This window comes from Ranitomeya imitator, chromosome 5 (assembly GCF_032444005.1).
Source record: "Ranitomeya imitator isolate aRanImi1 chromosome 5, aRanImi1.pri, whole genome shotgun sequence".
NCBI classification, from domain to species: Eukaryota; Metazoa; Chordata; class Amphibia; order Anura; family Dendrobatidae; genus Ranitomeya; species Ranitomeya imitator.
This window is the reverse complement of record NC_091286.1, coordinates 278,959,926-278,985,021: the sequence shown is the minus strand read 5'-3', so window position 1 is coordinate 278,985,021 and position 25,096 is coordinate 278,959,926. Positions and strand designations below refer to the sequence as shown.

Genomic DNA, 25,096 nt, shown 5'->3' with positions numbered 1-25,096 from the left:
GAAAGTGGACCCAAAAATTTGTTGCCCAATTTGTCCTGAGTGCGATGATACACCATATGTGGGGGGAACCACTGTTTGGGCGCATGGGAGGGTTCGGAAGGGAAGGAGTGCCATTTGAATGCAGACTTAGATGGAATGGTCTGCAGGTGTCACATTGCGTTTGCAGAGCCCCTAATGTACCTAAACAGTAGAAACCCCCCACAAGTGACACCATTTTGGAAAGTAGACCCCCTAAGGAACTTATCTACATGTGTGGTGAGCACTTTGACCCACCAAGGGCTTCACAGAAGTTTATAATGGAGAGCTGTAAAAATAAAACAAAAAATTTTTCCCACAAAAATTATTTTTTAGCCCCCAGTTTTGTATTTTCCCGAGGGTAACAGGAGAAATTGGACCCCAAAATTTGTTGTCCAATTTGTTCTGAGTGCGCTGATACCCCATATGTGGGGGGGAACCACTGTTTGGGCGCATGGGAGGGCTCGGAAGGGAAGGAGCTCCATTTGGAATGCAGGCTTAGATGGAATGGTCTGCAGGTGTCACATTGCATTTGCAGAGCCCCTAATGTACCGAAACAGTAGAAATCCCCCACAAGTGACCCCATATTGGAAACTAGACCCCCATGGAACTTATCTAGATGTGTTGTGAGAACTTTGAACCCCCAAGTGTTTCACTACAGTTTACAACGCAGAGCCGTGAAAATAAAAAATCTTTTTTTTTCCCACAAAAATTATTTTTTAGCCCCCAGTTTTGTATTTTCCCAAGGGTAACAGGAGAAATTGGACCCCAAAAGTTGTTGTCCAATTTGTCCTGAGTACGCTGATACCCCATATGTTGGGGTAAACCCCTGTTTGGGCACACGGGAGAGCTCGGAAGGGAAGGAGCACTGTTTTACTTTTTCAACGCAGAATTGGCTGGAATTGAGATCGGACGCCATGTCGCGTTTGGAGAGCCCCTGATGTGCCTAAACAGTGGAAACCCCGCAATTATAACTGAAACCCTAATCCAAACACACCCCTAACCCCAACAGTAACCCTAACCACACCTCTAACCCTGACACACACCTAACCCTAATCCCAACCCTATTCTCAACTGTAAATGTAATCTAAACCCTAACCGTAACTTTAGCCCCAACCCTAACTGTAGCCTTAACCCTAGCCCCAACCCTAACTTTAGCCCCAACCCAAACTGTAGCCCTAACCCTAGCCCTAACCCTAACTTTAGCCCCAACCCTAACTGTAGCCTTAACCCTAGCCCTAACCATAGCCCTAACCCTAACCCTAGCCCTAACCCTAGCCCTAACCCTAACCCTAGCCCTAACCCTAGCCCTAGCCCTAACCCTAGCCCTAACCCTAACCCTAGCCCTAACCCTAGCCTTAACCCTAGCCCTAACCCTAGCCCTAACCCTAGCCCTAACCCTAGCCCTAGCCCTAATGGAAAAATGGAAATACATTTTTTTAATTTTTCCCTAACTAAGGGGGTGATGAAGGGGGGTTTGATTTACTTTTATAGCGGGTTTTTAGCGGATTTTTATGATTGGCAGCCGTCACACACTGAAAGACGCTTTTTATTGCAAAAAATATTTTTTGCGTTACCACATTTTGAGAGCTATAATTTTTCCATATTTTGGTTCACAGAGTCATGTGAGGTCTTGTTTTTTGCGGGACGAGTTGACGTTTTTATTGGAAACATTTTCGGGCACGTTACATTTTTTGATCGCTTTTTATTCCGATTTTTGCGAGGCAGAATGACCAAAAACCAGCTGTTCATGAATTTCTTTTGGGGAGGCGTTTATACCGTTCCGCGTTTGGTAAAATTGATAAAGCAGTTTTATTCTTCGGGTCAGTACGATTACAGCGACAACTCATTTATATCATTTTTTTATGTTTTGGCGCTTTTATACAATATAAACTATTTTACAGAAAAAATAATTATTTTTGCATCGCTTTATTCTCAGGACTATAACTTTTTTTTTTTTGCTGATGATGCTGTATGGCGGCTCGTTTTTTGCAGGACAAGATGACGCTTTCAGCGGTATCATGGTTATTTATATCTGTCTTTTTGATCGCGTGTTATTCCACTTTTTGTTCGGCGGTATGATAATAAAGCGTTGTTTTTTGCCTCGTTTTTTTTTTTTTTTCTTACGGTGTTTACTGAAGGGGTTAACTAGTGGGCCAGTTTTATAGGTCGGGCCGTTACGGACGCGGCGATACTAAATATGTGTACTTTTATTGTTTTTTTTTTATTTAGATAAAGAAATGTATTTAGGGGAATAATATTTTTTTTTTTTCATTATTTAGGAATATTTTTTTAATTTTTTTTTACACATTTTGAAAATTTTTTTTAACTTTTTTACATTGTCCCAGGGGGGGACATCACAGATCAGTGATCTGACAGTGTGCACAGCACTCTGTCAGATCACTGATCTGACATGCAGCGCTGCAGCCTTCACAGTGCCTGCTCTGAGCAGGCTCTGTGAAGCCACCTCCCTCCCTGCAGGACCCGGATCCGCGGCCATCTTGGATCCGGGGCTGGAGGAAGCAGGGAGGGAGGTGAGACCCTCGCAGCAACGCGATCACATCGCGTTGCTGCGGGGGGCTCAGGGAAGCCCGCAGGGAGCCCCCTCCCTGCGGGAAGCTTCCCTATACCGCCGGCACATCGCGATCATCTTTGATCGCGGTGTGCCAGGGGTTAATGTGCCGGGGGCGGTCCGTGACCACTCCTGGCACATAGTGCCGGATGTCAGCTGCGATAACACCTGACACCCGGCCGCGATCGGCAGCGCTCCCCCCGTGAGCGCCGCCGATCGCGCTGGACGTACTATCCCGTCCGTGGTCATGGGGGCCCACCCCACCTCGACGGGATAGTACGTCCCATGTCAGAAAGGGGTTAAATTTTTTTAAAAAATGCGCAATTTTCCAATACCCGTAGCGTTTCCATTTTTCGTGATCTGGGGTCGGGTGAGGGCTTATTTTTTGCGTGCCAAGCTGATGTTTTTAATGATACTACTTTTGTGCAGATATGTTCTTTTGATTGCCCGTTATTCTGGCGTTTTGAATTTTTTTCTTGCTATACCCTTTAGCGATCAGCTTAATCCTTTTTTTTATTGATAGATCAGGCGATTCTGAATGCAGCGATACCAAATATGTGTATGTTTGATTTTTTTTTATTGTTTTATTTTGAATGGGGCAAAGGTGGGTGATTTAACCCCTTTACCCCCAAGGGTGGTTTGCACGTTAATGACCAGGCCAATTTTTACAATTCTGACCACTGTCCCTTTATGAGGTTATAACTCCGAAACGCTTCAACGGATCCTGGTGATTCTGACATTGTTTTCTCGTGACATATTGTACTTCATGATAGTGGTAAAATTTCTTTGATAGTACCTGCGTTTATTTGTGAAAAAAACGGAAATTTGGCGAAAATTTTGAAAATTTCGCAATTTTCAAACTTTGAATTTTTATGCAATTAAATCACAGAGATATGTCACACAAAATACTTAATAAGTAACATTTCCCACATGTCTCCTTTACATCAGCATAATTTTGGAACCAATTTTTTTTTTTGTTAGGGAGTTATAAGGGTTAAAAGTTGACCAGCAATTTCTCATTTTTACAACACCATTTTTTTTTAGGGACCACGTCTCATTTGAAGTCATTTTGAGGGGTCTATATGATAGAAAATGCCCAAGTGTGACACCATTCTAAAAACTGCACCCCTCAAGGTGCTCAAAACCACATTCAAGAAGTTTATTAACCCTTCAGGTGTTTAATAGGAATTTTTGGAATGTTTAAATAAAAATGAACATTTAACTTTTTTACACAAAAAATTTACTTCAGCTCCAATTTGTTTTATTTTACCAAGGGTAACAGGAGAAATTGGACCCAAAAAGTTGTTGTCCAATTTGTCCTGAGTACGCTGATACCCCATATGTGGCAGTATACCACTGTTTGGGCGCATGGGAGAGCTCGGAAGGGAAGGAGCGCTATTTGACTTTTCAATGCAAAATTGACAGGAATTGAGATGGGACGCCATGTTGCGTTTGGAGAGCCACTGATGTGCCTAAACATTGAAACCCCCCACAAGTGACACCATTTTGGAAAGTAGACCCCCTAAGGAACTTATCTGGATGTGTGGTGAGCACTTTGACCCACCAAGTGCTTCACAGAAGTTTATAATGCAGAACTGTAAAAATAAAAAATCATATTTTTTCACAAAAATTATATTTTTGCCCCCAATTTTTTATTTTTCCAAGGGTAAGAGAAGAAATTGGACCTCAAAAGTTGTTGTCCAATTTGTCCTGAGTACGCTGATACCCCATATGTGGCAGTAAACCACTGTTTGGGCGCATGGGAGAGCTCGGAAGGGAAGGAGCGCAGTTTGACTTTTCAATGCAAAATTGACAGAAATTGAGATGGGACGCCATGTTGCGTTTGGAGAGCCACTGATGTGCCTAAACATTGAAACCCCCCACAAGTGACACCATTTTGGAAAGTAGACCCCCTAAGGAACTTATCTGGATGTGTGGTGAGCACTTTGACCCACCAAGGGCTTCACAGAAGTTTATAATGCAGAGCCATAAAAATAAAACAAAATTTTTTTCCCACAAAAATTATTTTTTAGCCCCCAGTTTTGTATTTTCCCTAGGGTAACAGGAGAAATTGGACCCCAAAAGTTGTTGTCCAATTTGTCCTGAGTACGCTGATACCCCATATGTGGGGGGGAACCACCGTTTGGGCGCATGGGAGGGTTCAGAAGGGAAGGAGCGCCATTTGGAATGCAGACTTAGATGGAATGGTCTGCAGGCGTCACATTGCGTTTGCAGAGCCCCTAATGTACCTAAACAGTAGAAACCCCCCACAAGTGACACCATTTTGGAAAGTAGACCCCCTAAGGAACTCATCTTGATGTGTTGTGACAGCTTTGAACCCCCAAGTATTTCACTACAGTTTATAACGCAGAGCCATGCAAATAAAAAATATTTTTTTTTCCACAAAAATTATATTTTAGCCCCCAGTTTTGTATTTTTCCAAGGTTAGCAGGAGAAATTGGACCCTAAATGTTGTTGTCCAATTTGTCCTGAGTACGCTGATACCCGATATGTGGGGGGGAACCACCGTTTGGGCGCATGGGAGGGCTCGGAAGGGAAGGAGCATCATTTGGAATGCAGACTTAGATGGATTGGTCTGCAGGCGTCACATTGCGTTTGCAGAGCCCCTAATGTACCTAAACAGTAGAAACCCCCCACAAGTGACCCCATATTGGAAACTAGACCCCTCAATGAACTTATCTAGATGTGTTGTGAGAACTTTGAACCCCCAAGTGTTTCACTACAGTTTATAACGCAGAGCCGTGAAAATAAAAAATCTTTTTGTTTTCCCACAAAAATTATTTTTTAGCCCCCAGTTTTGTATTTTCCCAAGGGTAACAGGAGAAATTGGTCCACAAAAGTTGTTGTCCAATTTGTCCTGAGTACGCTGATACCCCATATGTTGGGGTAAACCCCTGTTTGGGCACACAGGAGAGCTCGGAAGGGAAGGAGCACTGTTTTACTTTTTCAACGCAGAATTGGCTGGAATTGAGATCGGACGCCATGTCGTGTTTGGAGAGCCCCTGATGTGCCGAAACAGTGGAAACCCCCCAATTATAACTGAAACCCTAATCTAAACACACCCCTAACCCTAATTCCAACGGTAACCCTAACCACACCTCTAACCCTGACACACCACTAACCCTAATCCCAACCCTATTCCCAACTGTAAATGTAATCTGAACCCTAACCCTAACTTTAGCCCCAACCCTAACTGTAGCCCCAACCCTAACCCTAACCCTAGCCCTCACCCTAGCCCTCACCCTAGCCCTAACCCTAGCCCTAACCCTAGCCCTAACCCTAACCCTAGCCCTAACCCTAGCCCTAACCCTAACCCTAACCCTAGCCCTAACCCTAACCCTAGCCCTAACCCTAGCCCTAACCCTAGCCCTAGCCCTAACCCTAGCCCTAACCCTAGCCCTAGCCCTAACCCTAGCCCTAACCCTAGCCCTAACCCTAGCCCTAACCCTAGCCCTAACCCTAACCCTAATCCTAGCCCTAACCCTAGCCCTAATGGGAAAATGGAAATAAATACATTTTTTTTTATTTTTCCCTAACTAAGGGGGTGATGAAGGGGGGTTTGATTTACTTTTATAGCGGGTTTTTTAGCGGATTTTTATGATTGGCAGCCGTCACACACTGAAAGACCCTTTTTATTGCAAAAAATATTTTTTGCAATACCACATTTTGAGAGCTATAATTTTTCCATATTTTGGTCCACAGAGTCATGTGAGGTCTTGTTTTTTGCGGGACGAGTTGACGTTTTTATTGAAAACATTTTTGGGCACGTGACATTTTTTTATCGCTTTTTATTCCGATTTTTGTGAGGAAGAATGACCAAAAGCCAGCTATTCATGAATTTCTATTGGGGGAGGCGTTTATACCGTTCCGCGTTTGGTAAAATTGATAAATCAGTTTTATTCTTCGGGTCAGTACGATTACCGCGATACCTCATTTATATCATTTTTTTATGGTTTGGTGCTTTTATACGATAAAAACTATTTTACAGAAAAAATAATTATTTTTGCATCGCTTTATTCTCAGGACTATAACTTTTTTATTTTTTTGCTGCTGATGCTGTATGGCGGCTCTTTTTTTGCGGGACAATATGACGCTTTCAGCGGTACCATGGTTATTTATATCTGTCCTTTTGATCGCGTGTTATTCCACTTTTTGTTCGGCGGTATGATAATAAAGCATTGTTTTTTGCCTCGTTTTTTTTTTTTTTTTCTTACGGTGTTTACTGAAGGGGTTAACTAGTGGGACAGTTTTATAGGTCGGGTCGTTACGGACGCGGCGATACTAAATATGTGTACTTTTATTGGTTTTTTTTTTTTATTTAGATGAAGAAATGTATTTATGGGAATAATATTTTTTTTTTTTTTTTCATTATTTTGGAATATTTTTTTTAATTTTTTTTACACATTTGGAAAATTTTTTTTTTACTTTTTTACTTTGTCCCAGGGGGGGACATCACAGATCAGTGATCTGACAGTTTGCACAGCACTCTGTCAGATCACTGATCTGATAGGAGTGCAGGCTGCTTCACAGTGCCTGCTCTGAGCAGGCTCTGTGAAGCCACCTCCCTCCCTGCAGGACCCGGATCCGCGGCCATCTTGGATCCGGGGCTCGAGCAGGGAGGGAGGTGAGGAGACCCTCGCAGCAACGCGATCACATCGCGTTGCTGCGGGGGGCTCAGGGAAGCCCGCAGGGAGCCCCCTCCCTGCGCGGTGCTTCCCTGCACCGCCGGCACATCGCGATCATCTTTGATCGCGGTGTGCCAGGGGTTAATGTGCCGGGGGCGGTCCGTGACCGCTCCTGGCACATAGTGCCGGATGTCAGCTGCGATAAGCAGCTGACACCCGGCCGCGATCGGCCGCGCTCCCCCCGTGAGCGCGGCCGATCGGCTATGACGTACTATCCCGTCCAGGGTCAGATAAGCCCAGGGCACCTCGACGGGATAGTACGTCTAAGGTCACAGAGGGGTTAAACTTTTATATTTTTTTTATTTTTTTCATATTTTTTAAAACATTTTTTTTTACTTTTGCCATGCTTCAATTGCCTCCATGGGAGGCTAGAAGCTGGCATGGCCTGATCGGCTCTGGTACATAGAAGCGATGCTCAGATCGCTGCTATGTAGCTGAATTCCTGCATTGCTATGAGCGTCGACCAACCCTTTATCAACTATAGGACTAGTAATGGAGAGGCGTCTTATTGAAGCCTCTCCATTACTAAGCCGGCTTAATGTCACCTTACAATAGGAAGGTGACATTAACCCCTCATTATCCCACTTGCCATTGCTACAGGGCAAGTGGGAAGAATCGGGCAAAGCTCCAGAATTGGGGCATGTAATAGATGTGCCTTTTCTGGGCAGCTGAGGGCTGCTGTTTTTAGGCTGGGGGGCCCATATCCATGGCCCTTTACCAGCCTGAGAATAGCAGCCCAGACCTGTGAGTTTTGCCAGGTTTGCTTAAAAATATAGGGGGGACCACACGTAGTTTTTTTCTTTAATTTATTCTCCCCTGCTCGCCGGCCAAACGGGAGAAGGGATGACAGCCGAGTTCAACAGCGCACGCAGGGGAACAGCGCTTACTGCCACATGTGTGCCGCACATAGTACACAGACGGACACACGGACACGGATATCTCCAGTACCATGTTTACCAGTACTGGAAATATCAGGACGTGTGAGACCGATCTCAGTCAGTGCCACGTCGTGGTTACAGGAGTCGCTCACTCTGCACTGATGATCCGGCTGTCAGTCAGTGCCACGTCATGGTTACAGCTGTCGCTCAGTCTGCACTGATGATCCGGCTGTCAGTCAGTGCCACGTCGTGGTTACAGCTGTCGTTCATTCTGCACTGATGATCCGGCTGTCAGTCAGTGCTACATCTTGGTTACAGCTGTCGCTCACTTTGCACTGAGCGGTTACTGAAGCTACGTCGGCTGCACCTCTATGACTGAATGTCAGAGGATGCCAGGAGGAGTAAAGTTAATTTCCTCCCATTAGTTGGGCTTTCAGTGCAGTGGCCACATGGCTTTAGAATGCTATTAACCTGCAAATCTGCAAATTAACCCCATATCTGCAGGTTAACAGCATTTTTTGACATGCCAGATTTCCTTTAAGGCTGGGGTCACGTGTGCGAGAAACTCGCACAAGTCTTGCATCTCAATACGCGACACTGCCGGCGGCACTCAGGACTGGAGCGTGCGGCTGCATGTATTTCTATGCAGCCGCATGCTCCAGTCCTGAGTGCCGGATGTTGAGATGCGAGACTTTTGTGAGTTTTTCGCACGTGTGACCACAGCCATTATGGCCATAAGCTTTGAGCGTAGTGGATGTTTAATACACATATAAAAAAGCTATTATTTAGATAAGTGCCTATTTTCTTTTATAGTCCTATAGCTTTGCCTTTTGGTAAAGACAAACGACAGAAACAAAATATTTGTCTATGATGCTGTCAAACTAATGCTTTAGTCACATGTCAGATTTTTGGTCACTTTCATCAGTATTTATAAATAGAGATGAGCGAATTTGCCCGGGTTCCCCTCTTATTCGGCAAACTATAGCGCTTTCCTGGCTACCTGGAGCCGCAACACATGCAGCTGCGGAGCCAAACAGCTGAACAGCCAGCACGTTCCATGTATCCGGGTTCCCGCTGCAGCTTATTTGGTAAGCGCTATAGCTTGCCGAATAAGCAGGGACCCAAACAAATTTGCTCATCTCTAGTTATAAGTGAAATAAGGAGAGGAACTGTATAGGCTCATTCACACCACCTTATCGTTTATAAAGAAAAAACGTACAGCACTTGTACCAATGTAATTCAATAGAGCAGGGCTGATCAGCGATTTTTTTCACTGACCGAATCTGCATGTAAAAAATGCATGCGTGTGCTACTTTTTCCCATAAATTAGATGAAACTCACCCATTTAAGTCTATGGGTGATCAAACAATATTGGCTACTACATGGAGCCACATTATATCATCCTTTTTTTTACGGATACATTGCAATTCTTTAACATGCAAGTAATTAATAAAAAAAAAGTTTATATGGTCGTGTGAACCAAAGAATCACATGTCTTTTGAGATTTGGAACTGCACCTGGTTTTGGTTTAAATACTGATGAAATACTGATCGAAAATACTGATGTGTACTGATAACAAAAAGGATAAAACCATACAAGAAATGACATTAGCATTATTGACGCCCTTCTTACCTGTAAGTGCTTGATCTTGCTGTGGCTAATGTACAGTTTCCCAATGGTGGCAGGGATATTACCGGGGATGGCCAGCACTCTGTAACACTGGACGGTCCTGGGGGAGTCACAGCTGCAGCGTCGAGGGCAGGAGGCCAGACAACTGTGGACGCAGAGAACAAGACATAGCACAGTGGTGATCATCATTGTGCTTGGCGTACTACCCATAGGCCCAAGAAATGCTATATGTGGGGTATATATGGTGGTTATGTGTATTTACAGGTGATAGGAAACAATAGTGACTGGGCCGGAGCTGGTCCTATGGGTAAATACCAGTTTGCAGTAACCAGGGTACTGGAATGTGGTTATCTACACTGTGTGTGTTTTCTGATAACCTATATATACCAGATAGCTTTATCAATGAGTTCATTAAGTGACTTTAGAAATAGATCATAAACTTGACAAGTCCGAGCTATTTGGAAAGATAATGTGTGGTTTTGAGAATAAACCTGGATTTACTTTTGTAGGCATATCCAGACAAAAAATATCCTTTATTTATTGTCACACATAGGGGCAGAAGAACTATTTTTTTTTATAATAGACAGGTAGACTTAGATTAGAAAGTCTTAGGACACTCCTGGTTTTGGCTTACAAATATTAATGTAAAATACTGACCAAATACTCAGCGTGTGAATGTGGCCTTAGGCTATGTTCACACACAGTGATTTTTAAGCATTTTTTCGGCAGCCAAAACCTGCTCTCTTGGCAGTAAAAATGATGCACTCAAAAACCAAGGTTTTGCTTTATTTTTACGGCGTTATGTAGTTGCATTTCTTGTGGTGCGGAATATATGTGGTTTGTCTAAAGTTCATCTTTAACCCCTTAATGACCACCTATACGCCTGTTAATGGTGGTCATTAAGGGGCCTTACTCCTCAGCGCCACTTTTTAACGGTACTGAGGAATAAGTGAATGGCACCCCCCATTGGCGCAGTTCCCGGGGGTGACAGATATTCATCACATCGGACAACCTGCTGTATCATCTCCGGCCGGTTTTGTTACCAATCAAGGCTGATTAACCCCTTAAATACTGCTGTCAATCACAACAGCGATATATAAATGGTTAACAGGGGTTAAAAAACGTGGATGTTACAAAATAGTCACTGCAACTGTAGATGAAGAGAGGTGTAATTTCTACAATGGGGTCACTTTTTTATTTTTTCTGCTACTATGGCACCTTAAGAGCTCCGAAAATGTCACTAGCAAACTATTTTAGCAAAATCTATGCTCAGAATGCCAAATAACACTCGTTCCTTCTCAGCTCTGGCGTGTGGCCAAACAGTAGTTTCTGATGACATATGGGCATCACCATATTCTGGAGAAATTTCCTAATAAATTGTGGAATCCAGTTTAATCTATTAACCCTTGTGTAACTGAAAATTTGCAGCAAATAAAAAAATACAATTTTCACCACTAAAATATTTTATTTCCATGTGCCTATTTTATTCATTCTGTGAGGCACCTGTAGATTCAAAATACTTACTACACCCCAAGATGAATTCCTTCAGCAGTAAAGTTTCCAATATGGGATCAATTGTGGGGCTTCTGCTGTTCTGGCACCTCAAGGGCTCGGATAATGGCACCCTCAATCTACTGCATTCAAACAGAATGTGCATTCTAAAAGCCAAGTAGCGCTCCTTCCCATCTAATCTCTGCCCTTTGCTCAATCAGTAGTGTACAACCACATATGGGGTACTACCATGTTTGATAAAAAATGCATAACAAATAATGGGATCCATTTTCTCCTATTGTCCCTTGTGTAAATTATAAGTTTGGTGCTAAATCAATATTTTTGTGGAAAGAATGTAATTTTTAGTTATCACATCTAAATATAAAGTTTTGTGAATCACCTGTAAGTTAAAAATGCTTAGTAAACCAATAAATGAATTCCTTGAGGGGTCTAATTTCCAAAATAGGGTCACTTGTGGGGGGTTTCTGCTGTACTGGCATGTCACGGCCGCTGCAAATGCGAAATGGCATTCACAGTCTATCCTAGGCAAATTTACACTCCAAAAATCAAATAGTGCTCTTGCCTTTCTGAGCCCTGCCATGAGTCCAAACAGCAATTTTTGACCACATATTGGGTATCATTGTGTTCAAGAGAAATTGAGTAACAAACTATGGGGTCTGTTTTCTCCTATTATCCATTGTGAAAAAACAGAATTATAGCTGAAAAAACTTAATTTTCATTTTCACATCCACATTTTAAAGTTCTGCAAAGCACCTACGAGTTCAACAAGCTTAACACATCCCTAGATGAATTCCAAAATGGGGTCAAATGTGGGGGTTTCTGCTGTTTTGGTACCTCAGAGACCTTGCAAATGAGACATGGTGTCTGTAATCTATTCCAGCCAAATTTACATTCCAAATACCAAATGTCGCTTCTTTTCTTCCGAGCATGGCTGTGTGTCCAAACAGAACTTTTTGACATGTGGAATATTGCCGTGCTCAGAAGAAAGTGGGTAACAAACTGTGCGGTCCATTTTTTCGTCTTACCTCCTTCAAATATTTGGGGCTAAAGCAAAATTTTAGTGAAAAAAATTGAAAATTTTCAATATGACGACTTAATGTTATAAAATTCTGTGTAATATCTGTGAGTTAAAAATGCTTGCTATACCCTTGGATAAAATCCTCAAGGGGTATATTTTCCAAAATGGGGTCACTTGTGGGGGGTTTCTGCAGTTTAGGCTCCTTAGGGGCCCTGCACATGCGACATGGTGCCCACAATCTATTTTCACCAAATTTGTGTTCCAAAATTCAAATGATGCTGTCGCAGCTTTACTGCGACAGAGAGGAGCCAAAAGACCAAAGCGTCTGATTTCTGCAACTCCTGTCCTGATCAGAAGCACTTTAACTTCATATTAAATGGTTGATGACCAACATGTCCCCACAAGGCTGCAACATCAGTAAGGAGGTTGCATAATCATGTTTTGGGCCGGAATCGTGGGGACAGAGCTGGTAGGCTGCTTTCTGGTCCCTGAAGGTGTGAAAATGGCCTTGACGAAGAATATAGAATTTCATCCATGGTACAAAAAGAAGAACCAAGCCATTCGTGGCAAAAAGGATCTCATGTTGCAAATAATACCTCTGACTCATTGGCTGCCATAGGCATGAGAGGAGAGAAGCTCATGGTGTGGCCACCATCCTCCTAATCTCAACCCTATTGAGAACCATTGGAGTATCCTCAAGTAAAAGATCTATGAGGGTGGGAGGCAGTTCACATCAAAACAAAAGCTCTGGGAGGCTATTCTGACTTCATGCAAAGAAATTCAAGCTGAAACTATCCAAAAACTCACAAATTCAATGGATGCAAGAATTGTGAAGGTGATGTCAATGAAGGGGTCATACGCTAACATGTAATTTGGCCTGTTAAGGTATATTTGATTAAAAAAAGCTTTTGATTACGGTAAATGTTACTTCTTAGTGCTGCAAATTCAACAAATTACCATTCTCAGTTCTTTACAACCTATTCCTCAAGTGCTTGCCTCTAATCTTCCACTTGAAGTTTCTCACATATATTTGTAGCTAACTTGTCATTCAGGCATATTTCTGTTCATATGGTTTGGGGCTTGTGAGGCAGGGAGGGGGATAATATGCGAGGGTCGATGTGTGTTCCCCAGGATACGGATGGAGTCCTATTAGACCTGATGGAGTGCCTTGTGGTCACAGCAGGACGTCTATGAGTCACGAAGCAAAATAAAAGTAAGCATGGACCTGGTCAAGCTCTTTGGCCAAGACATTGTTCAGGAAAACCCATTGTGGCTTTTATTTTTGAAACACACTACAGAAAGGTAGCTGTGCGGTCCGTTTCCTTCAGGCTGGGTCTTGCAAGTGGCCCATGGCCACAGATTCCAGTTAAAAAAAACCCTGCAGCAAGGGTTTTGGTGTGTCGTTTTGGAGTTTGCAACTTGCGGAGCAGTCGGCTCTGCAGAAGCTCAGTCTGTGTGTTAACACAGAGCCAGCAGAGCAGACTCCTTGCAGCCTGCAGCGTGATACAGTGCTGCCGTTGCCCTCGGCAACCGGACTCCCACAGACTATTTTGTTTCCCAAATGTGATCCGGAGGATGACGTATGCTGTACACTGTGTGAGTGTGGACATTAAAACACGTTTTCTGTGAACTTTTCCTGTGGTCACTGCCTGTCACACTGAACCAACCCCGCTGCACTACAGGCTGTAAAGAATGCCACTGCAGGCCGCATATGGCACCCAGGCCACAAGTTGTGCACCCTACCAGAGGGTTAGGAGAACATACCTTTTCCTGTGATAAGTAATGATAAACAGGCCTGATCTCTGAAGCTACTGTTTAGTATACAGCAGAGCTGAGTATTATTACAAACACTTTGAGATTTTATCTCACGGCAGTCAGTGTGGGGAGAGGGGTATACCACAAAGTCGACTGTCAAAGGAGAGTTGTAGTTGCTGAGGTGTTTGAAATCACACTCAATTGTTAAAGTGACATCACTGCTCTAGTAACAACATCAGGAATGCAGCAGAGGCCAGAAGCTGATGTTGGAATAAGGGTGAGTGAGTTTTTGATGACTATGGAATTATATGCATTTTACACACTTTGGGGTCCATCTTACTGAAAGTGGAAGCCCCCTTTAAGTATAAAGTAAATGCATTTATATATATATACATATATATATATATATATATATATATATCCTCCTTCTTCAACTCTCACTTCCTAAAGCTCAATGTAGACAAAACCAAGCTCATCATCTTTCCCCATCTCACGTATCCCCCCCCCCACCTGATCCATCTATTACAGTAAACGGCATCACGCTCTCTCCTGCACCAGAAATCCGCTGCCTCGGGATAACTCTCGACTCTGCCCTGTCCTTCAAGCTGCACGTCCAAACTCTTCCCAGCTCCTGTCGCCTCCAACTCAAAAATATTGCCAGAATCCGTCCCTTCCTCAGCCCACAATCTACTAAAACTCTTGTGCACGCCCTCATCATCTCCCGCCTCGATTACTGCAACACTCTCCTCTGTGGCCTCCCCGCTAACTCTCTTGCACCGCTCGAGTCTGTCCTCAACTCTGCTGCCTGGCTAATCCACCTCTCTCCTCGCTACTCCCCTGCTTCTCCCCTCTGCAAATCCCTGCACTGGCTCCCAATTCCCCAACGAATCCAGTTCAAACTACTAACACAGATCTACAAAGCCATCCACAACCTGTCCCCTCCCTATATCTCTGAACTAATCTCCCAATATCTTCCCTGACGTGATCTTTGATCCTCCCAAGACTTCCTACTCTCCTCCACACTTATTCATTCCTCACACAACCGCCTCCAAGATTTCTCCCAAATATCCCCCATCCTCTGGAACTCCACGCCTCAACACGTCCGATTATCCACCACCCTCGGATCCTTCAGACGGAACCTGAAAACCCATCTCTTCAGGAAAGCCTACAGCCTGCAATAACATTCTGCCGCCTCACCACCACCCGAGCTGCCACGTCACCAACTGCCGTAGCTGCCACATCACCAACTGCCGGAGCTGCCGCGTCACCAACCGCTGGAGCTGCCACGTCACCAACCGCCGGAGCTGCTGCGTCACCAACTGCCAGAGCTGCCGCGCCACCAACTGCCAGAGCTGCCGCGCCACCAACCGCCAGAGCTGCCGCATCACCAACTGCCAGAGCTGCCGCGCCACCAACCGCCAGAGCTGCCGCGCCACCAACCGCCAGAGCTGCCGCTCCCCCGACCTTCTGTCTAATCCCCATTATCACGTAGAATGTAACTCCTAAAGAACAGGGTCCTCCCCCCTCTGTACTGGGCTGTCATTGTAAATTTGTTTACTGTAAACGTTATCTATAACCCTGTACGTAACCCCCTTTTTTCATGTACAGCACCATGCAATTAATGGCGCTATATAAATAAATAATAATAATAATAATAATATGGGACCTGTAGCTTTCACAGTTATAAGGGGCTGTGTTCTCACTCTCTATGTACCATGACGAGTTTCTGGTAAATTTTAGACACTGCGTGTTTTTGCTTCTTCAAAAACACAGCGTTTTACGGTTCCAGCAAAGTGGATGGGATTTATAGAAATCTCATGCCCATTTTGCTTCTTTTTAAAGCTGCGTCAACGCCACAGCATGTCAATTTCTCATGTGGCTTTGCTGAGTTTTCTGTGCAGAATTTCCCCCTAGACTTGCATTAGGTGCAGAAATTCCGCAGGTAAAACACGCATATACGTTTTTAGTCCATTTCCATAGCAGAACGCATCAAAAACACATGTTATCCGCATCTAAGTATAGCAATAAATTTTGTCAAAGCAAAAAAAACAGAAAGTATCAAAAACAAAGCAACTTTATTTAATGCATGACACACCACAAAGAGACAAAAAACGCAGCAATACAAACATGTTAAAAAAATGCATACCAAAGCGCAATGAAAAAACTAATTTAAATAATAGCTGTAGAAATGGTGCAGAAATTCGGCAACACAAAAACCGCAAAAAAAACTCATCTTGGGAACGTAGCCTTAGGAATACTGCTCTATGACAATCCAAGAAAGCAGCGCACACAAAAAATTGGACAACTGTGCTTTATCGATCGTTGATGGTTAGCAATTAATGACGCACTCACTGCTTTGGTTTATCACCCTAGCATATGTGCATAGTGACCTCTATTTACCTCTTTATCAGTTTTCTGAAACATGTTGCTGCTTACTGGATGCCCCCTCCATTACACATCATCGCAAGTAAGGGGGCAAAGCAAGGTTACTATGTGATACTGATCAGCCATGCAAATACAGGTGTGTTTAATATTTCTATTCATTCCCATAGTGGTGGAAGTAATGGTGGGATCCTCTGAAGAAGCAGCTGTCCCTGCTATCTATCATATGGAAAGAGGAGAGACAACGCTTTGTGAAGGTTGCTATGTACTATGGGAAAATTAAAGGTTGTATTTTTTTGTAAAAATTCTCTCCAGTGCTGTCTCTTTTCTATATAATATTTACTGGTATGAATTTTAATTAGGTTTGTAATGCTTAGGTACACAATTCTCTCCATCACATTACTGGATTTCATTCAGGTTTTCAGTGTGTAAAGTTATTTGTGTAAAGTAAAATAAAACACAGTGGTACATACGGGAAAAAAATGAAAAAATTATTTTATTAATGTAATTTTATAATTTAATATATTTTTTATTAAGCAATTAAAGTACTTTTTGTAACATCTGAAAACATTACATATTAAACAAATGAAAGTACAGAATCAATCATTCCCTTTCCCCTTCCCAAATGTTATTTCAGCACTAATATTATAAACCAACTATATTTATGCTATAACATGTAACTTGTTTGTATTTCTTAAATGCGAAGGAGAAAGATTAATGTAATTAAGAAATGTAATAGAAGAGTTATAAAGGAAAAATTAAAAATAGGTAATAATAATAATTTTTATTTATATAGCGCCAACATATTCCACAGCACTTTACAATTAAGCGGGGACATGTACAGACAATAAATTCAGTACAGGTTAAGACATTTTAAACAGTGACATTAGGGGTGAGGTCCCTGCTCGCAAGCTTACAATCTACAATGAAATGGGGACACAATAGGTGAAAAGTGCTTGTTATTTCAGGTCTAGCAATTCCAATAATAGGGATTTTCATATAAAGCTGCATGATCCGGTCATCAACCCTTGTGTTTAAGTGCAATAGTCAAGTATCAAGTGCAGATATCATGTGTATGGAGGGTGTGGAGACAGATGAATAGTAGGGTGCAGATTCAGAATAATATTTGGAAGGAGGGAACAGGGCAAAGTTAGTTTACTGAGTAGTTGATGTGGTAGACTTGTTTGAAGAGATTGGTTTTCAAAGCGCACTTGAATAGGTCGGGGCTAGGTATCAGTGTGATCATCTGGGGAAGTGCATTCCAGAGAGCAGGCGCAGCATGAGAGAAGTCGTGCAGACGGAGATGCTAGGTCCGGATTACGGGGGATGTTAGTCTTAGGTCATTTGTAGAACAGAGGGCATGTGTAGGGCGATAGACAGAGATGAGAGAGGAGATATAAGGTGGTGCAGAACTGTGGAGAGCTTTGTGGGTGAGAGAAATGAGTTTAAACTGGACCCTGTAGCGAATGGGTAGCCAGTGTAATGACTGGCACAAGATAGAGGCACCGGTGAAGCGGCTGGACAGAAATATGACCCTGGCTGCCGCATTCAAGATGGATTAGAGAGGAGAAAGTTTGGTAAGAGGGAGACCGATCAGATGAGAGTTGCAGTAGTCCAGACGAGAATGAATAAGAGCGACAGTAAGAGTCTTAGCAGTTTCAACGGTGAGAAAAGGTCGGATTCTGGAGATGTTTTTAAGATGCAGGTGACAGGAGCGGGTGAGTGATCGGATATAGGGAGTAAAAGAATTTCGGTCTCGAATATGACCCCAAGACAGCGGGCATGCTGCTTTGGAGTTATGGTTGAACCCTCCAGGGTAATTTCGATGTTGGGTAGAGTGAGGTTAGTAGAAGGGAGAAACACAAGTAGTTCAGTTTTGGAGAGATTTAGTTTCAGATAGAGGGAGGACATGATGTTAGAGACAGCAGGCAGACAATCCTTGGTATTTTGAATTAGGGTAGGGGTGATGTCAGGGGAAGAAGTATATAATTGGGTGTCATCAGCATAGAGATGATACTGGAACCCAAATCTGCTGATTTTTTTGTCCAATAGGGGCAGTGTATAGAGAGAAAAGGAGGGGGCCTAGGACTGAGCCCTGAGGAGCTCCGATAGTAAGGGGACGAGGAGAGGAAGAGGAGCCGGCAAAAGATACAGTGAAGGAGCAGTCAGAGAGGTAGGAGGAGAACCAGGAGAGGGCTGTGTCCTTGAGGCCTATGGAGCGGAGCATAGTGAGAAGGAGCTGGTGATCCACAGTATCAAATGCAGCAGATAGATCCAGGAGAATCAGCAGAGAGCAATCACCTTTGGATTTAGCTGTTGTTAGGTCATTAGAGACTTTAGTGAGGGCAGTTACAGTGGAGTGTAAAGAGCGGAAACCAGATTGTAAGGGGTCGAGAAGAGAGTTATTCGAGAGATAGCGGATTAGACGGGAGTGGACCAAGCGTTCCAGGAGTTTAGAGATGAAGGAAAGGTTAGAGACAGGTCTGTAGTTATCAGTGCAGTTCTGGTCCAGGGATGGCTTTTTAAGTAAAGGGGTAATGATGGCATGTTTAAATGAGGAGGGAAAGATACCTGAAGAAAGAAAGAGGTTAAATATTTTAGTCAGGTGAGAGGTGACCACTGGTGAGAGAGACTGCAGGAGAGGTGAAGGAATGGGGTCACTGTTGCAGGTCGTAGGCCGAGCAGAAGTGAGGAGCTTGGAAACTTCTTCTTCTGAAACAGGCTTAACCCTGCTGTTCTGTTCGGTCTAGGGAGACCTATTTTGAACTTTGGTATTTTTTGGGGTGTTCAAGATGCGGTTCTGAAACTTGTGGTTGATTGACTTAAATGAGGATGGGTCGGTCGGCCACGGGTTTCAGAGCCGCATCTTGAATATTTTAAAGAATATTGAAGTTCAAAGTCGGTCATTTTTGACCAACAGAACAGCAGGGTTAAAGATGTCTAGTGAGCTTGAGGTGCGGCAGGGAAGGGGATCCAGGCACTGAGGAGATTGGGCTGAGATATCCTGATGGATGTGGTTGATTTTTTTCTAGGAAATAAGTGGCCAGATCCTCACCACTGAGATTGGTGATGGGGGCCTGTACTTTAGGTTTCAGGAGGGAGTTTAAGGTTTCAAAAAGTCGTTTTGGGTTGTTGGATAGTGAGGTGATGAGAGTGGTGAAGTAGGATTGTTTGGCCAGAGAAAGGGCAGAGTTATAGGTTTTGAGCATGAACTTATAGTGCAGGGGTCCCCAACTCCAGGCCTCGAGGGCCGCCAACAGTGCAGGTTTTCAGGATTTCTTTAGTATTGCATTGGTGGTAATGTGATCATCTGCACAGGTGATGATTCCAACCCCTGTGCAATACTAAGGAAATCCTGAAAACCTGCACTGTTGGCGGCCCTCGAGGCCTGGAGTTGGGGACCACTGTTATAGTGGATGAAGTCTTCTGCAAAGGGAGATTTTCTCCACTGCCGCTCTCACACCTTGAGCAACGCTGAAGAAAGCGTGTTTGCATAGTGTGCCAGAGCTGCCGTTGTCTGTGTCGGGTCTTTCTGCGTGTAGAAGGTGCTGCTTCATCTAGGGCATTCTTCAGTGTAATATTCAAGTGTGACAATGCTAAGTCTGGACAGGAGAGGGAGGAGATGGGGGCTAGAGAAGTGTGGAGGTTGTCCATAAGCTGCTGGGTATTAATGGTGCGTGTATTCCGATAAGTGTGGTAAGTGGGGGTGTCCCGGGTGAGGAGACAATTCTTGACAGAGAAGGAAAGAAACAAAAACACATGGGTTACTTGCACAGTGAACAAGTCTGTGGAAACCTGTTCACACCACCAAGAAACTTGAAGACACAAAAAGAGCACAGCGAGGTCAAAAATACTCTGTTGTAAAGAAGTCACAGTAAATGAGCAAGTGCTAGTCAAAAAATGAAAAAAACACAGGGTATTTAGTTAATACTTTTTTTGCAAAAAAATGTATATTAAGCTGCTCCACCAATCGCCAAGGTATACCCATAATAGAGCAGTCCTATCTAATGTATATAATCCCTATCTGATGTATTTAAAAACCTGATCATCTGTATAGTGCCTGTATAAGCAGGGTTCAGAGAGAAAATATCCATGTGGACATGCAGGATGGAACAGCTTTTGTGCAAATGGCCCACAGAGGAGTGGTGGACTCCCCAGTCTTGTAGAAACAAGAGAACAATTATAGAAACAAAAACACATGGGTTACTTGCACAGTGAACAAGTCTGTAGAAACCTGTTCACACCACCAAGAAACTTGAAGACACAAAAAGAGCACAGCGAGGTCAAAAATACTCTGTTGTAAAGAAGTCACAGTAAATGAGCAAGTGCTAGTCAAAAAATGAAAAAAACACAGGGTATTTAGTTAATACGTTTTTTTGCAAAAAAATGTATATTAAGCTGCTCCACCAATCGCCAAGGTATACCCATAATAGAGCAGTCCTATCTAATGTATATAATCCCTATCTGATGTATTTAAAAACCTGATCATCTGTATAGTGCCTGTATAAGCAGGGTTCAGAGAGAAAATATCCATGTGGACATGCAGGATGGAACAGCTTTTGTGCAAATGGCCCACAGAGGAGTGGTGGACTCCCCAGTCTTGTAGAAACAAGAGAACAATTATAGAAACAAAAACACATGGGTTACTTGCACAGTGAACAAGTCTGTGGAAACCTGTTCACACCACCAAGAAACTTGAAGACACAAAAAGAGCACAGCGAGGTCAAAAATACTCTGTTGTAAAGAAGTCACAGTAAATGAGCAAGTGCTAGTCAAAAAATGAAAAAAACACAGGGTATTTAGTTAATACGTTTTTTTGCAAAAAAATGTATATTAAGCTGCTCCACCAATCGCCAAGGTATACCCATAATAGAGCAGTCCTATCTAATGTATATAATCCCTATCTGATGTATTTAAAAACCTGATCATCTGTATAGTGCCTGTATAAGCAGGGTTCAGAGAGAAAATATCCATGTGGACATGCAGGATGGAACAGCTTTTGTGCAAATGGCCCACAGAGGAGTGGTGGACTCCCCAGTCTTGTAGAAACAAGAGAACAATTATAGAAACAAAAACACATGGGTTACTTGCACAGTGAACAAGTCTGTGGAAACCTGTTCACACCACCAAGAAACTTGAAGACACAAAAAGAGCACAGCGAGGTCAAAAATACTCTGTTGTAAAGAAGTCACAGTAAATGAGCAAGTGCTAGTCAAAAAATGAAAAAAACACAGGGTATTTAGTTAATACGTTTTTTTGCAAAAAAATGTATATTAAGCTGCTCCACCAATCGCCAAGGTATACCCATAATAGAGCAGTCCTATCTAATGTATATAATCCCTATCTGATGTATTTAAAAACCTGATCATCTGTATAGTGCCTGTATAAGCAGGGTTCAGAGAGAAAATATCCATGTGGACATGCAGGATGGAACAGCTTTTGTGCAAATGGCCCACAGAGGAGTGGTGGACTCCCCAGTCTTGTAGAAACAAGAGAACAATTATAGAAACAAAAACACATGGGTTACTTGCACAGTGAACAAGTCTGTGGAAACCTGTTCACACCACCAAGAAACTTGAAGACACAAAAAGAGCACAGCGAGGTCAAAAATACTCTGTTGTAAAGAAGTCACAGTAAATGAGCAAGTGCTAGTCAAAAAATGAAAAAAACACAGGGTATTTAGTTAATAAGTTTTTTTGCAAAAAAATGTATATTAAGCTGCTCCACCAATCGCCAAGGTATACCCATAATAGAGCAGTCCTATCTAATGTATATAATCCCTATCTGATGTATTTAAAAACCTGATCATCTGTATAGTGCCTGTATAAGCAGGGTTCAGAGAGAAAATATCCATGTGGACATGCAGGATGGAACAGCTTTTGTGCAAATGGCCCACAGAGGAGTGGTGGACTCCCCAGTCTTGTAGAAACAAGAGAACAATTATAGAAACAAAAACACATGGGAGCAGCTTAATATACATTTTTTTGCAAAAAAACGTATTAACTAAATACCCTGTGTTTTTTTCGTTTTTTTCATTTTTTGACTAGCACTTGCTCATTTACTGTGACTTCTTTACAACAGAGTATTTTTGACCTCGCTGTGCTCTTTTTGTGTCTTCAAGTTTCTTGGTGGTGTGAACAGGTTTCCACAGACTTGTTCACTGTGCAAGTAACCCATGTGTTTTTGTTTCTATAATTGTTCTCTTGTTTCTACAAGACTGGGGAGTCCACCACTCCTCTGTGGGCCATTTGCACAAAAGCTGTTCCATCCTGCATGTCCACATGGATATTTTCTCTCTGAACCCTGCTTATACAGGCACTATACAGATGATCAGGTTTTTAAATACATCAGATAGGGATTATATACATTAGATAGGACTGCTCTATTATGGGTATACCTTGGCGATTGGTGGAGCAGCTTAATATACATTTTTTTGCAAAAAAACGTATTAACTAAATACCCTGTGTTTTTTTCATTTTTTGACTAGCACTTGCTCATTTACTGTGACTTCTTTACAACAGAGTATTTTTGACCTCGCTGTGCTCTTTTTGTGTCTTCAAGTTTCTTGGTGGTGTGAACAGGTTTCCACAGACTTGTTCACTGTGCAAGTAACCCATGTGTTTTTGTTTCTATAATTGTTCTCTTGTTTCTACAAGACTGGGGAGTCCACCACTCCTCTGTGGGCCATTTGCACAAAAGCTGTTCCATCCTGCATGTCCACATGGATATTTTCTCTCTGAACCCTGCTTATACAGGCACTATACAGATGATCAGGTTTTTAAATACATCAGATAGGGATTATATACATTAGATAGGACTGCTCTATTATGGGTATACCTTGGCGATTGGTGGAGCAGCTTAATATACATTTTTTTGCAAAAAAACGTATTAACTAAATACCCTGTGTTTTTTTCATTTTTTGACTAGCACTTGCTCATTTACTGTGACTTCTTTACAACAGAGTATTTTTGACCTCGCTGTGCTCTTTTTGTGTCTTCAAGTTTCTTGGTGGTGTGAACAGGTTTCCACAGACTTGTTCACTGTGCAAGTAACCCATGTGTTTTTGTTTCTATAATTGTTCTCTTGTTTCTACAAGACTGGGGAGTCCACCACTCCTCTGTGGGCCATTTGCACAAAAGCTGTTCCATCCTGCATGTCCACATGGATATTTTCTCTCTGAACCCTGCTTATACAGGCACTATACAGATGATCAGGTTTTTAAATACATCAGATAGGGATTATATACATTAGATAGGACTGCTCTATTATGGGTATACCTTGGCGATTGGTGGAGCAGCTTAATATACATTTTTTTGCAAAAAAACGTATTAACTAAATACCCTGTGTTTTTTTCATTTTTTGACTAGCACTTGCTCATTTACTGTGACTTCTTTACAACAGAGTATTTTTGACCTCGCTGTGCTCTTTTTGTGTCTTCAAGTTTCTTGGTGGTGTGAACAGGTTTCCACAGACTTGTTCACTGTGCAAGTAACCCATGTGTTTTTGTTTCTATAATTGTTCTCTTGTTTCTACAAGACTGGGGAGTCCACCACTCCTCTGTGGGCCATTTGCACAAAAGCTGTTCCATCCTGCATGTCCACATGGATATTTTCTCTCTGAACCATGCTTATACAGGCACTATACAGATGATCAGGTTTTTAAATACATCAGATAGGGATTATATACATTAGATAGGACTGCTCTATTATGGGTATACCTTGGCGATTGGTGGAGCAGCTTAATATACATTTTTTTGCAAAAAAACGTATTAACTAAATACCCTGTGTTTTTTTCATTTTTTGACTAGCACTTGCTCATTTACTGTGACTTCTTTACAACAGAGTATTTTTGACCTCGCTGTGCTCTTTTTGTGTCTTCAAGTTTCTTGGTGGTGTGAACAGGTTTCCACAGACTTGTTCACTGTGCAAGTAACCCATGTGTTTTTGTTTCTATAATTGTTCTCTTGTTTCTACAAGACTGGGGAGTCCACCACTCCTCTGTGGGCCATTTGCACAAAAGCTGTTCCATCCTGCATGTCCACATGGATATTTTCTCTCTGAACCCTGCTTATACAGGCACTATACAGATGATCAGGTTTTTAAATACATCAGATAGGGATTATATACATTAGATAGGACTGCTCTATTATGGGTATACCTTGGCGATTGGTGGAGCAGCTTAATATACATTTTTTTGCAAAAAAACGTATTAACTAAATACCCTGTGTTTTTTTCATTTTTTGACTAGCACTTGCTCATTTACTGTGACTTCTTTACAACAGAGTATTTTTGACCTCGCTGTGCTCTTTTTGTGTCTTCAAGAGAAGGAAAGAAGGTTGTGGTCCGAGAGCGGGAGAGGGGAGTTAGTAAAGTTATGCAGTGATCCGGGATGGGAGAAAACCAGGTCCAGAGTATTCCCATCCTCATGCGTAGGAGAATTAGTAAACTGTGAGAGGCCAAATGGAGAAGTTAGAGAAAGAACATGAAAGGCAGATTGGGAGTGGGGATCATTGATGGGTATGTTAAAGTCTCCCATGATCAGGGTGGGGATGTCACAGGATAGAAAGTAAGTAAGCCAGGTGGCAAAGTCGTCTAAAAACAGGCGGGAGGATCCTGGAGGGAGATAAACA

General features: G+C 42.7%; 1 protein-coding gene across 1 annotated transcript in view; it reads right to left on the bottom strand.

Moving 5' to 3' along the window:
• LOC138637734 (nephrocan-like) overlaps positions 1-25,096 on the bottom strand; it is a 43,748-nt gene that overhangs the window by 9,451 nt on the left and 9,201 nt on the right. The window contains exon 2 of the mRNA XM_069726647.1: positions 9,804-9,945. Coding sequence (XP_069582748.1) covers positions 9,804-9,945 — 142 coding nt within the window. The remainder of the gene's footprint in view (positions 1-9,803; positions 9,946-25,096) is intronic.